Source organism: Aquarana catesbeiana, linkage group LG01 (assembly GCF_042186555.1).
Source record: "Aquarana catesbeiana isolate 2022-GZ linkage group LG01, ASM4218655v1, whole genome shotgun sequence".
NCBI lineage: Eukaryota > Metazoa > Chordata > Amphibia > Anura > Ranidae > Aquarana > Aquarana catesbeiana.
The window spans coordinates 472456468-472470916 of record NC_133324.1 but is presented as its reverse complement, the minus strand read 5'-3'; the positions used below and the strand labels follow the sequence as shown (position 1 = coordinate 472470916).

Genomic DNA, 14449 nt, shown 5'->3' with positions numbered 1-14449 from the left:
TGTCCGGCGGACTTTTCAACGGACTTTCCGAATGAACACGATCAACCAAAGTCCAACGGATTCGTACGTGATGACGTACGACCGGACTAAAACAAGGAAGTTCATAGCCAGTAGCCAATAGCTGCCCTAGCGTCGGTTTTTGTCCGTCGGACTAGCATACAGACAAGCGGACTTTTCGACCGGACTCAAGTCCGTCTGAAAGATTTGAAACATGTTTCATTTCTACGTCCGTCGAACTTTTGGGGAAAAAAAGTCCGTTGGAGCCCACACACGATCAAATTGTCCGACGGACTCCGGTCCTCCGGACCAAGTCTCCCGCAAAGTCCGCTCATGTGTACGCGGCATTATACTCACTCACTCACATGCAGTCCTGATATAGACGTACCTGCAATGTCACATAGTTCAGCATCCGAGGCATTGGCTAAAGCTTCCTCCAGTTCAGGCTCCAAAGTGACACTTTCTAAAACTGGGTCAATTGGCTTCTTTTTTGGAATCCAGGGTTTTCCTGAAAATAGGTAAAACATCAGAATTGCATTCCTAAGTAAATGGCTATTTTTGCACACCAAAAAATATAATAGAACCAATCTTTAATATTATACCGGTGCAACAGACTTCCATCATACACTGACAAATACAACCATAATTTCCATTTTGTTAACAGGATTTTAAATGGACAATGAAATTGTTATATCACTGTTTGAGGTAAGAATGTCTGCAGATTAGGTATAAATGGCACCTTCATCTCAGTAAAAACTTCCTAGCTTGGCCATAGGTGGCTGTGTCTTCAACAAATTTATGGGCGAATCTGTACTGAGTCTCTCAAGTGAACCCCGTTGACAAATAAGCAACAATGAAGATGGCTGCATTATAACCTCATACCTACATCACCATGCATATGCGTATATTAACCAAATAGTGCTGTGGACCATGGTGCATACATGCCCCAGTTACCTGACAGCACAGTTTAAAACAACCTAATTATTCAGGTAATTATCTCATGGATGGTAATGGTAAACTATAAGAAAAGTATATAGTGCTACTACCCATACACAGGAATAACAGCAGAGTTCACGGGTGCTTGATCCACAGTCATTTTTTCTGTAAACAGCAATCCATTAAGATGATCCGCACAGCCAGTTGTGCTTAAGAATCTTCATGTTTTTTTGAAAAAACACAGTGGGGGTTATTTACGAAAGGCAAATCCACTTTGCACTGCAAGTGCACTTGGAAGTGCAGTCGCTCTAAATTTACGGGGTAGATCTGAAATGAGTGGAAGCTCTGCTAATTTTATCATCCAATCATGTGCAGGCTAAAATGCTGTTTTTTATTTTCCTTGCATGTCCTCCTCGGATCTACAGTGACTTTACTTCCAAGTGCACTTTCAGTGCACTTTCAAGTGCACTTGCAGTGCAAAGTGGATTTTCCTTTAGTATATAACCCCCAGTGTACAAACTCAGATAAAAGCAGTTGCCGCGTTTCAGCCTACAAGGCCTTAGTCATAACTAACAATACAATAACTACTTGGTAGTTATAAATAAGGCCTTTTAGGCTGAAATGTGTCAACGGGTTTTATCTGCGTTTGTACACTGTGGTTGTTCAAAAAAACATGAAGATTCGTAAGAGCAACAACCGGCTGTGCGGATCATCTTAATTGACAAGCGTAAACTTATACCTTTATTTACAGACAGCAGTCTTATATAAGCACAACCAGAGGCTAATTTTTCTTAAAGCGTATCTATGGTCAAAAATGTTAAATCATATATTAATTTCTCTGTTGTATTTCAATTATTTCTAGCCTACTCCTAATAATCGGAATGATCTTGAAGTCTGTAAACTTACTTTGTGAAGATCCCCACACATTTACTTCCTTGGATTCTGTGACACATATTCACTACACCCTGTGAGTAGGCACTGCTGTGTCACATATATCACAAAGCCTGCCTTCTGAACTACAGAGGTGCTGAAAGGAGGAGTTTCAGGAGGCAGAGTCAGAACATGAATCACTGCTTGCAGGCAGCAAGGTACCATGGGATATGTAGTGCTTAGAAATTAAAAATAAACAGTAAAGCAGAAGCTGCAAAGCATGCTGGGAATTAGGGTTGCCACCTGTAAGGGAATGACCCGGACAGTCCGGGTTTTGACACTTGTGCCCAGGTTTCTGTCCTCCTGAAACCCGGACACAGCGCTGGCGCCACCATAAGGCAGCCACCATAGGGCGCCCGGCTGAGGGGGGCGGATTAATTTCGGGGCTTAGGGAGCCACAGGGCACTGCATGAAGGCTCGGTCGTGGTTAGGCCCGGTCTGCTCCGATGACAGCAGTTGCTAGGAGCGGGACAGCGAAGGCGGCAAGGTGCGGGCAGGATGACATCCCCTCTACAGCTACCATCTCCACAGTGCGGGCGGGCCAGGAGACAGAGGCCGTGGGGAAGGAGAGCAGTGAGGGTGGGGCAAGGAAGCACCAATAGCCCGGGAGGGAGAAGACCTCTGAAGATGCAGGCACAGCATCTCCGGCACCTGTCAGAGCCTGGAACCCCTGGACTCCTTCAACCTCCTCTTCACTCCTAGGCTCAGGAGGACAGGCTGACAAATAGGACCGGAAAATAAGGACCACTCCACCTCACAGAAATCCACTTCAGAGCACCTCTGTGACCACGAAAATAGGTTCTGCTGGGTACTGCCAGCTGCTGACATGGAAGGTACTGTACTGACCATCACACACACCTTCTGGCAGACAGGGACTGGGACATGGGGGCACAAGAGGGGCTGCAGACAGGGCTAGGGGTCCCTTTGTCACCCCCCTCGCTCTCTGTCACCCCCCCCCTTCTCTGACCTCCCTCTCTCTGTCACCCCTCCCACCTCCTCTCTCTCACCCCCCCCCCCTCTGTGACCCCCTCTCTGTCACCCCTCTCTCTCCCACCACTTTTCTCTCTCTCTTACACCCCCCTCACCTCTCTCTCCCTGTCACACCTCTCTCTCCCCACCATCCCCCTCTCTCTCTTATCCCCTTCTCTCTGACCCCCTCTCTCACCCCCCATCTCTTTCTGTGTCCCCCCTCGCTCCCCCCCCTTTCTCTATTCCCCTCTCTTCCACCCCCCTCTTATCCCCCTCTCTCTCACACCCCCTGTCTCTCTGAGCCCCCACTCTCTCCCCCTCTCTCTCTCTCACCCCCTCCCTTTCCTCCTCTCTCTCTCACCCCCTCCCTCTCTCTCACCCCCCATCTCTCTCTCACCCCCTCTCTTACCCCCTCTCTCTCACCCCCTCTCTTGTTTACCCCCCTCTCTCTCACCTGTTTCTCTCTGTCACCCCTCTCTCTCTCTCTTAACTCCCTCTCTGTCACCTCTCTCTCTCTCTGATCCCCCTCTCTCTCTGTCACCCCTCTCTCCTACCCCCCTCTCTGTCACCCCTCTCTCTCTCACCCTCCCTCTCTCTTACCCCCTAGCTCTCTCTCCCTCCCTCCACACTCTATCTGCCCCCTCTCTCCTACCCCTCTCTCTTACCTTCTCTCTCTCTGACCCCCTCTCTCTCACCCCCCTCTATTTATCTCACCCCCTCTCTCTCTTTCATCCCATCTCTCTCTGTCACCCCTCTCTCTCTCTCTGTCACCCCTCTCTCCCTCCCCCTCTCTCTCACCCCTCTCTCACTCACCCCCTAACTCTGACCCCCCTCTCTCTCACCCCCCTTTCTCTGACCCCGTCTGTCACCCCTCTCTCTCCCCCCTCTGTCACTCCTCCTCTCTCCGTTGCCCCTCTCACCCCCCCTCTCTCTCTCACCCTCCCCCTGTCTCTCACCCCCTCTCCCTCTGTGACCCCCTCTCTCTTTTTTGCATCTCTCTCACCCCCCTCGCTCTCTCACCCACCCCACCCTCTTTCTTTCTCACCCCCCTCTCTCTCTCTCTGACCCCCTCTCTATGTTGCCCCTTTCTCACCCCCTCTATCTCTCTGACCCCCTTTTTCTGTTGCCCATCTCTTATCCCCCTCTCTCTCCCCCAACCAACTCTCTCTGTTGCCCCTCTCTCACCTTCCTATCTCTCTCTATCATCCCCCTCTCTCTCTCACCACCTGTCTCTCTCACCCTCTCTCTCACCCCCTCTCTCTGTCATCCCCTCGCTCTCACCCCTCTCTCTCTCTCACCCCCCTCTCTATCTCTCTCTTATCCCCTCTCTCTCACCCTCCTCTCTCTCTCTCTCACCCCTCTCTCTCCCCCTCTCTCCCAACCCTCCTTTTCCTGACTCCCCTCTCTCTCTCACCTTTCTGACCCCCTCTCATTCTGATATGAGGGGACTATGAGCTAATGGGGAGGGGTGCTAATATAAAGGGACTCTAATATAATGGTGTTCTGTAAGGGGGGGGTGCTGATATAAGATGACTATAATGGGGGATGCTGACTGCTGATTTAATAGTTAATGGAGTCACCTTATATTAGCACCCCCCATTAGATTAGAGTCCGGCGAAGTGGTTGTTAGGCTTTAACCAATGAAGCTTTAATAGAAAGCTCTATTTCTATGAAACAATGATAACAATTTAATTTGGGTACACTGTTGAATGACACCCAGCATCTTCAACCTACTGAGCCCAGGCTGTCAAAGGTACACCCCTGGGGGTACGTTATCATGAGCTCTTATTACACCTGCGCAGAATGGCGCTTTTACATCAATACATAAAGTCTGTGTTGTGTGCGGGAGGAAGGATTAGATTATATGCACAGTGTATACTACAAAAAAAAAAAAAAATGCTGTGCGCCGCTAAAGTGTTCGGGTTTGGCTTGAAGAAAAGGTGGCAACCCTACTGGGAATCCAGGAAGTTGTGGAAAGAAATGGGCAGGAGACAAGCAGAACTCACAACATGAAGGGGGATTTTTCAAGTAATCTTATATCAGATTGTCAAATATAACTATTGTTTGTACTGTTATTACAATGCTAATGTTGTAAAGTGAAAGTTTATGCTGTGATCACAGATTTCCTTTAATACAAAAATAATGCACTGCTGTCAGTAAACCATTGAATGCACAATATAGTCTTTCTACAGTTAAATCCCATGTCAGGAATGTTAAAACACTGCCTTGGTTCTTATTTCCTAAACAAGATATGGTAATGTAATAAAATATTCTCAGGATTGGTTGTTTTCCATGATGCTGGTTTTATATATAAATTGGTAATCAAGCTCTATCCTTTTCAGAACTGGGTGACTTTTCTGTCTATTATTAGAAGCACTGAAGTCATCCTGTTACCATACTTCTGATCCTTCCAAAGATTTGTTCATAGCGCAACATTAGTAGGTCACTACTTGCATGCTCATATATACAGTATCTCACAAATTGAGTACACCCTCACATTTTTGTAAATATTTTAATATATATTTTCATGTGGCAACACTGAAGAAATGACACTTTGCTACAATGTAAAGTAGTGAGTGTACAGCTTGTATAACCGTGTAAATTTGTTGTCCCCTCAAAATAACTCAACACACAGCCATTAATGTCTAAACCGCTGGTGACAAAAGGGAGTACACCCCTAAGTGAAAATGTCCAAATTGGGCCCAGTTAGCCATTTTTCCCTCCCCGGTGTGACTCGTTAGTTACAAGGTCTCAGGTGTGAATGGGGAGCAGGTGTGTTAAATTTGGTATTATCGCTCTCTCATACTGGTCACTGGAAGTTCAACATGGCACCTCATGGCAAAGAACTCTCTGAGGATCTGAAAAAAAGAATTGTTGCTCTACATAAAGATGGCCTAGGCTATCAGAAGATTGCCAAGACCCTGAATTTAAGCTGCAGCATGGTGGACAAGACCATACAACAGGACAGATTCAACTCAGAAGAGGCCTCGCCATAATCGACCAAAGAAGTTGAGTGCATGTGCTCAGCGCCATATCCAGAGGTTGTCTTTGGGAAAAAAAATGTATGAGTGCTGCCAGCATTGCTGCAGAGGTTGAAGGGGTGGGGGATCAGCCTGTCAGTGCTCAGACCATACGCCGCACACTGCATCAATTTTGTCTGCATGGCTGTTGTCCTAGAAGGAAGCCTCTTCTAAAGATAATGCACAACTAAGCCCGCAAACAGTTTGCTGAAGACAAGCAGACTAAGGACATGGATTACTGGAACCATGTCACGTGGTCTGATGAGACCAAGATAAACTTATTTGGTTCAGATGGTGTCAAGCGTGTGTGGTGGCAACCAGGTGAGGAGTACAAAGATAAGTGTGTCTTGCCTACAGTCAAGCATGGTGATGGGAGTGTCAGGGTCTGGGGCTGCATGAGTGCTGCCAGCATTGGGGAGCTACATGTCATTGAGGGAACCATGAATGCCAACATGTACTGTGACATACTGAAGCAGCGCATGATCCCCCTCCCTTCGGAGACTGGGCCGCAGGGCAGTATTCCTACATGATAATGACCCCAACACAAACCTCCAAGATGAGCAATGCCTTGCTAAAGAAGCTGAGGGTAAAGGAGATGGACTGGCCAAGCATGTCTCCAGACCTAAACCCTATCAAGCATCTGTGCGGCATCTTCAAATGGAAGGTGGAGGTCTCTAACATCCACCAGCTCCATGATGTCATCATGGAGGAGTGGAAGAGGACTCCAGTGGCAACCTGTGACACTTCTGGTGAACTCCATGCCCAAGAGGGTTAAGGTAGTGCTGGAAAATAATGGTGGCCACACAAAATATTAGCACTTTGGGCCCAATTTGGATATTTTCACTTAGGGGTGTACTCACTTTTGTTGCCAGTGGTTTAGACATTAATGGCTGTGTGTTGAGTTATTTTGAGGGGACAGCAAATTTATACTGTTATACAAGCTGTACACTCACTACTTTACATTGTAGCAAAGTGTAATTTCTTCAGTGCTGTCACATGAAAAGATATAATAAAATATTTACAAAAATGTGTGGGGTGTACTCAGTTTTGTGAGATACTGTATTTCCACTTAAAGGATATGAAATCTTTAATACATGAATATGAAATGAATATGGAACTTTTGTTTTTGTTTTTTCAAAAATATTTTTGCAGACAGCGTAATATAAATAATTTTATTAATGTTTTTTTAAAGCCCATATATCAGCAAACTTATTACCAGCTATAAAAAGGTTAAGTTCTGAAGCCCCCAGACCTTCATATTCCCCCCTAGTTTGTGAATGATGACTGGTGATCCAACGCAGCAGTCTGTGCCCACCCTGACTGGTTGCTACATCGTAATGTCATCACACTGTCCAGTCTTCTATAGGCTATGAGGACCCGCCACTGGAGAGCCAATAGGAAATGTCTATGTCACCCAGGCAGCAATGTGGACATCCAAAAAGGTCCCTCCTACCTGAAGTAGGGAACATACAGTAGATGTGTCAGTGAGTGATATAAACACAGAGGGCCCTAGGAAGGCATCCAGAGTGCTTCACACCACAAAAAAGCACTCCGGATGCATTCCGGATACGTTTTTGCTTACAGTTCACACCACACTCCACTCCGTTGCATTTTTGATGCGTTTTGCTATGTTCCAGTATAGTTCTTTGCAGAAAAAAATGCAACATGTTCTACTTTTTTTTCTGCCTCGGAAACTGACTGGAACTGACTGAGCTAGTGTGAACAAGGGCAATTGGAAAACACTGTGTATGCATTTTTGATGCAGAAAAAAAACTGGACTGCATCTGGTATGTAAGAAAAAATTCTCCAGTCCCCCTCCCTAGCCCCCTAAATACGCTAGACTTAGCTATATCACCCTGCAGGTGCATACTTAGTCACCTTTCCTTAAGGTATATCCTTCATGACAAAGGAGGCCTCCCAATAACTCCCCATAGACCTTAATGGGATGTACCCACACTGCTGGAGTAACTTCCTATTTAAATCCATGAACATCAGTGCACATACCTTAATTTTCCTGCAACATGGTTTAAAAAGTAAATTGTTTTTGGCTTCCTTTACAACTTCCCCCCCCATGTTTTAAGTGCAGCCAGGAATTTCTGTTTTATTTTTAGAGATTTGAGGGTTTTATGCTTCGATACGCTTTCTGCTGCTTATTGTATCAGTGTTTGTCTGATGATACTTGGCCTTTTGCAGACTACACTGAATTAATATATATTAGATGAATGGAATAAAAAAAAAAAAAAAAAACTGAAAGTTAAAATGTGCCCTCTATCAAGGTATCACAGACAGGAACAAAAATGATGTCAGGAAACTTTCCAAGTGCATTTAAACCTAAGATAAGAATGTAGTATCACATGAGGACTGTGGGATTGTCTGGATAAGAGATACCAACCACAGAGCACACATAGCAAGGAGGCAGGAATGTTACACAGGGTCTATTTCTGGCCTGTCCCTAAAGAGTGACTGCCAGACAAGAGAACAAAGAGGCAGCCATGTTTTATCAAATAACCACTCACCAAAGCCAAATATAACCCACTCATCAGGGATGAATTTAGAAACCACTCACTTGGACTAAATCTAACCTTTATTGGCTTATTAACTTGTTAATCTTGTAAGGGATTGAACAGCTGTGACGCTATAACCACCTCCTCATTCACAACAAATGTCACTGTTCTCTACCGACTTTGATTTCCTACACTGAAAAGAAAATTGATATCACTCTTGTGTGAGACATTGCATTATTAAAAGCTATCATTTTTTTTTTGGGTTTTCTGTTTCAATCATTTTTATTGTTTTTTGAAGCGATATAACAACAGTCATGCCCACGCAGGGGCTAAAATATCTAACAGAATGTGTAAATAAACATTAATATCATTCATTTTTTTTTGGTTCTATAGGAAGATGTTTTTTAAGACCAATTATGATGTTAGAGAAGCGTGTGGGTGGTTCAAGTTGCTATAATGACAGATAGGTCCAGGCAAGAAAAGATATGTATGTAAAGAAGAGTAGAAAGAGGAGAATTATCGTAAGAACTGGTAGGGGGATGGGACCTGGATAAGAACTAGAGGCAGCTCAGGCTAGAAGAGTTCAAAGATGGTAAAACATAAGCATGCCCCATATTTTGAGAAATGTAGGTTGTCAACCATGCTAGGCATGAACTCATTGTCATGTTCAATAAACCAGTTTGAGATGATTTGAGCTTTGTGACAAGGTGCATTATCCTGCTAGAAGTAGCTATCAGAAGATAGGTTACAGTGTAGACATAAAGGGATGAACATGGTCAGCAACAATACTCAGGTAGGCCGCGGCGTTTAAACAATGCTCAATTGGTACTAAGGGGCCCAAAGTGTGCCAAGAAAACGCCATTACACCACCACCAGTCTGAACCATTGATACAAGGCAGGATGGATCCACACTTTCATGTTGTTTATGCCAAATTCTGACCCTACCATCTGAATGTCACAGCTGAAATCGAGACTCAGACCAGGCAACTTTTTCAAATTTTGATGAGCATGTGCAAATTGTAGCCTCCATTTCCTGTTCCTAGCTGACAGGAGTAGTCTTCTGCTACTGTAGCACATCTGCTTTAAGGTTGGATGTGTTGCACGTTCAGAGATGGTTTTCTGCATACCTTGGTTGTAACGAATGGTTATTTGAGTTACTGTTGCCTTTCTATCATCTCAAACCAGTCTGCCCATGCTCCTGACATCAACAAGGCATTTTCATCTACACAACTGCCGCTCACTGGATATTTTCTCTTTTCCAGACCATTCTCTGTAAACCCTAGAGATGGTTGTGCATGAAAATCCCAGTATATGGGCAGTTTTTGAAATACTCAGACCAGCCCATCTGGCACCAACAACCATGTAACGTTCAAAGTCACTCAAATCCCCCTTTTTCCCTATTCTGAAGCTCGGTTTGAACTTCAGCAAGTTGTCTTTACCACATCTAGATGCCTAAATGCATTGAGTTGCTGCCATGTGATTGGCTGATTAGCAATTTGTGTTACCAAGCAATTGAACAGGTGTACCAAATAAAGTGGCCGGTGAGTGTATGAAGCAGGGTTTTAAGGAAGCCAAATGTTATTGATGAAAATGCAATCAGACAGGACCATCAGTAATGTAGTACATCCCCACGCGACCGCATCCCCTAAAACACCTTGATGGGGAAAATTTCTATTTCTTTTTATTATTATTGGCTCACAATATCTAAGAATGAATTTTACGCCTGGTTGCCTTAGATGACCTAATGCTATGGGAATGTCATTGTAAAGTGACCAGGATGGCTATCTCTTTAAAAGGTAGTACTGCTATTCAAAGTTTGTATTTGGCCCAATGCTACCCTATATACTACAGCCAAAACTTGGACTAGTCAGTCTCGTCTCAGGGCTGCTTAAATTCATGTGCCTGGTTTTGATCATCTGTGCCAAGCCGCAAAAAAAGCAGGCAGAACTCCTTGGCAAAAAAGGCATCTATAAGTATTCTTGTTACTTACTAATTTTATTACATTTGTTATCTGTATCTGTCATTACTTGATTAAATGTTATACATACTGTATAAGTGTTTCTGTGATCTCTCTTTGCGCATCTTGAATAAAACCCCAAAAACATAAACTATCACGTAACTGTGATAAAAACACATCTCTCGCTGTAGGTCGAGATGATATGAGTTATTCCAGCTGGTACTCAATACCTCCAAAAGAGAACCTTGTAGTAGGCTGTTTTCTGGATAGATGTGTTATAGGAACGTGAGGTTTCATTCCCATTTCTGAACTTATGAAATAGATGAATGAGATGCACACGCATTTAGCATAGAGTATAAAAGCCATACGAGTCTGGGCGACCATGGCGTGTGTGTTCCAAAGGCTAACTCTGGATATGGAAACATTTTTGAGTTTTCATTTGTCTTATAATATATTCAAGCAATAGTGTTCAAAATTAGGTGATGTATTGGTTAAATAAAAAAGCAAGCACAGCATTAAAGTGGTTATAAACTAAAAAGGTTTTTTTACCCTAATGCATTCTCTGCACATTCCACTGCCTGTTCCCATCACCCCCCTCCCTAACAGTTACTTGAGTCCTCTATCGATCCAGCGCTGTGCTAGAATGCAGTTCTTTTCTCCCCTCTCCCTGCTCTCATAGGCTGTACTGATAGCAGGGGGAGTCATTGGCTCCTGCTGCTGTCAATCACATCCCAAGAGGAGGGAGCTGGGGGCATGGCCAGGCTGAGCTGTGTGTGTGTCTATGGATGCACACAGCCTGACTGGGGGGCACATCCCCACGTGTGTCCCCATAGTAAGCAGCTTACTATGGGAGCACAAGAGGAAAAATGAAGAGCGCTGGCGGGGAACCTTAGAAGAGGAGGAATGGGGCTACCATTGTGCACAGCAGGTAAATATAACATCTTTTTTATTTTAAGTAAAAAAACAAAGGCTTCCAATCATTTTAAATTAAGTTTGTTGCTATGATTGCTGGGATATCGTGCATGGTTTGAAATTTCTGAAAATAAGCAATCAGCCGTAAGCATTATGCTCCTTTAGCCAGAGAAAAGCCCTGGCTTTATTACTTTCTGAGTTTCTGCAGTTTTGACTTTAATTTCTAGAAACCTGACCTGGGTTGCTCAACTTAACTTAAAGCAGAGCTTCACCCAAAAGGGGAAGTTCCGTTTTAAGGACTTGTCCCCTGCTCCTTTTGAACAATTGGCACTTTTGAGGAATGGGGGGGGACAGGTACCCAACTTTGACAGGTACCCGCTTTCCACTTCTATTCCGCTCGTAAACTGAAGTTCTCCTCCCTCCACCCTGCAGTCTTCTGGGACACTGACAGGTCCCAGAAGACTGCATCGACAACTTGAACATGCGCAGTGGGCACCTGGCTGTGAAGGCGCAAGTGAAGATGTCGGCGCCAGGGACCGAAGACAGCGGGTAAGACCAACTGGGGTGAGCACATCACTGGAGGTGAGTGGATTCATTTTTTTTAAAAGTCAGCATCTACAATTTTTGTAGCTGCTGACCTTTTTTTTTTTTCACAGGTGGCTGAAACTCTGCTGTAACTTATCACCCACATATTTAAAGCAACTAGGCAGACAATTGCCAAAACATGACTACCCAGAAACATAAATTTTGCAAAAGACAAAAATTTGGTGACTTAGATAATGAATAATGAGAAAACAGACCAGAATTTACAGACAGGTTATCAAATCTCCAAAGAACATAGAACCCTGGGGTACAATACTTGCCACCTGACTTCAGCCACTATCTCTATGAAATATAACATTGACTACTTGCCAAAATGTGTTGGAGAATGGAGTGATCCTGGGAAAATGCTGCCTGCTCCCTCACTTGATCACCTGCATCCACCCCATAATTCCCCTCCAACACTTCTACTCCTATTCAGTGGTGACTGGTGTTTTTATTTTTTTTGTGGGGGGGGGGGGGTGGCATCAAACAATCCTATGCCGAAGCACAACTATTGTAACACAACTGGGTGGGCTCGGAGCGCAGTGCTCTGTGCCCCGAGACCACACTTTTTCGAAGCCTACTAGAGCCTCTTGCTTTAAACATGTGCTTAAACCCAACTCCCCCCCCCCCCATTGGAATCCATACGTCCGGTGTCCCTGCATGTAGATCAGGGGGTCGGACGCATGGATAGGTGGGGCGGTGCCCCTGTGCCCCTAGTGGATGGGCCGCTCTGCTCCTATTACAAACTGTTTACTGTCCAACCTAGCAAATAACAGAGAACTGATTTAAATGGGAAACATTTTAAACATATTGTATACCAACAAATTCCTGATAACCTAAAATTCCCGTAACACTGAACAACTCGGTAAATACTACTGTTGTATATAATCCAAGTGTAAGAATTTGCTAACTAATAAAAATCTGTTGATTAAGAAAAAAAGGACACCCTCTAATTTTTCCAAGTGTGCAGCACTACAGTGCCATGATGTGAACAAAGGGTTTTTAAGAAGAACTGCAATTTCCTGCAAAATTTTCTATGCATTGAAAAACAAAATTGGCCCTCTTTTACCAAAACCACTGCAAGGCACAGTGCTCACCTCTTTTTTCCCCAGTATAAGGCACCAGATCTTCCTTATCTTTCATTTCTTTAGCCTGCTTCTCTAGGTGTTCTAGAAGGGCGTCTCTCTGGAAAGGCCCTGTTGGAGTTTTGCTGGTCTGATTCTTTTGTCTCAAACCAGCAGGTAATAACTGATTCTGTAAAGAAAAATACAAATTATATTGCAAATACTAGATTATGATATAAGTGTTGGTTTTGAGAACACTTTACCTAGGTATTTATTCTTTTTTTTCAGCACATTGTTTACCATTGTTGCCCTGCAGCTCTGGAATCATGAGATCAGTTCTTTAATACCTAACTCATAGCTTCCAAATGTCCTTAATTTGCAAAGAATGTCCCTCTTTTGCAGCCAAATCCATCTGTTCCTCTTTCCTTTTCAATTGTCCCTCTTTTTGGTCTGAATTGTGTCACTTTATGAAAAAAAAAATTATTATTTCAGCTACAAAAGTATACATCCAACCTTGAGTACTTGGTTGCTTCAACTAAGTGCTGTCATATGAGAATAATTCATATTCTCCCCTGCAGCCAGAAGCATCAAGCATTTTCACCAGCTGTGGCAGTGAACAGAGCGGCGGAGGAGCACTGTCAAGGTAAATCAGGGGGGTTGAAGGGCCCCTTCACTCAGACACTGTCATTTTGAATGTCTGCACACCCAATGTCCATAACTGGTTAAAGTCTAACTTCAGCCAACAATGTTTTTTTTTTAAAAAGGTAAAATTTTATTACAACCTCCACATCAATGGAGTATTTGTGCAGGACTTTTGATAAACACACTGGGCATATTTCTAAGATCTATGCAGTACTGACTTCCAAGTCGGAAAAACTGTTCTATATGACGAAATGGGAACAGAACCTAGGCGAAACTTTTGAAATGGACGAATGGTACAAAATGTCACAGTATGCGTCAAGATCATACATAAATACCCCTTTGATTGAAGTAACTACAAGGTATTAATGAGATGGTATATGGTCCCAACAAGAATAGCAGTGTATGTTCCAGGAGCCTCTTCCTCATGTTTTCAGGGATGTGGGATGGAAGGCACAGTATTACATACATGGTGGTCTTGCCCTAACGCTTTTGGATCCGTATCTATAATTTTATTTATTCACTTACTCAGGTAAACTTACGTAAAGCTCCACAGCAAGCTCTTTTGGGACGACCGGTAGATGGAACTCCAAGACAGGCAGGGAAACCCATAGCCTTCATCTTTATGGCAGCTAGGATAGCGATTGCTAGGTCATGGAGAACATCCACAATCCCATTTAATTTAGTGAAATCCAAGCTCTCATGGATCGTGATAAATGAATGCCTCTCAGAGATCTTGTTAGACAAACAAGCTAGATTTGAAATGATCTGGGAACCCTGGATCAAATATCTGTCTGACTCTTTGTGAGTAGCAAGAGTTCAGATATTTCCACAATATAGAGTGCACTTTTTTCTCTGGTATCCTACTCTCTTCTCCTATCCTCTTCTTTCTCCTTTTCTCTGACTAATTTCTTTTTCAGTACTCTCCCGGTCTCC

General features: G+C 43.9%; 1 protein-coding gene across 3 annotated transcripts in view; it reads right to left on the bottom strand.

Annotated features, from left to right (window-relative positions):
- The window catches only part of TMOD1 (tropomodulin 1), a 132207-nt gene that overhangs the window by 67237 nt on the left and 50521 nt on the right, over positions 1-14449 (bottom strand). For all 3 annotated transcript variants that reach the window (XM_073591241.1, XM_073591240.1, XM_073591242.1), the window contains 2 exons: positions 12908-13064; positions 386-505 (listed from right to left, as the gene is read on the bottom strand). In XM_073591241.1, the coding sequence (XP_073447342.1) occupies positions 386-505; positions 12908-13064 (277 nt within the window). The remainder of the gene's footprint in view (positions 1-385; positions 506-12907; positions 13065-14449) is intronic.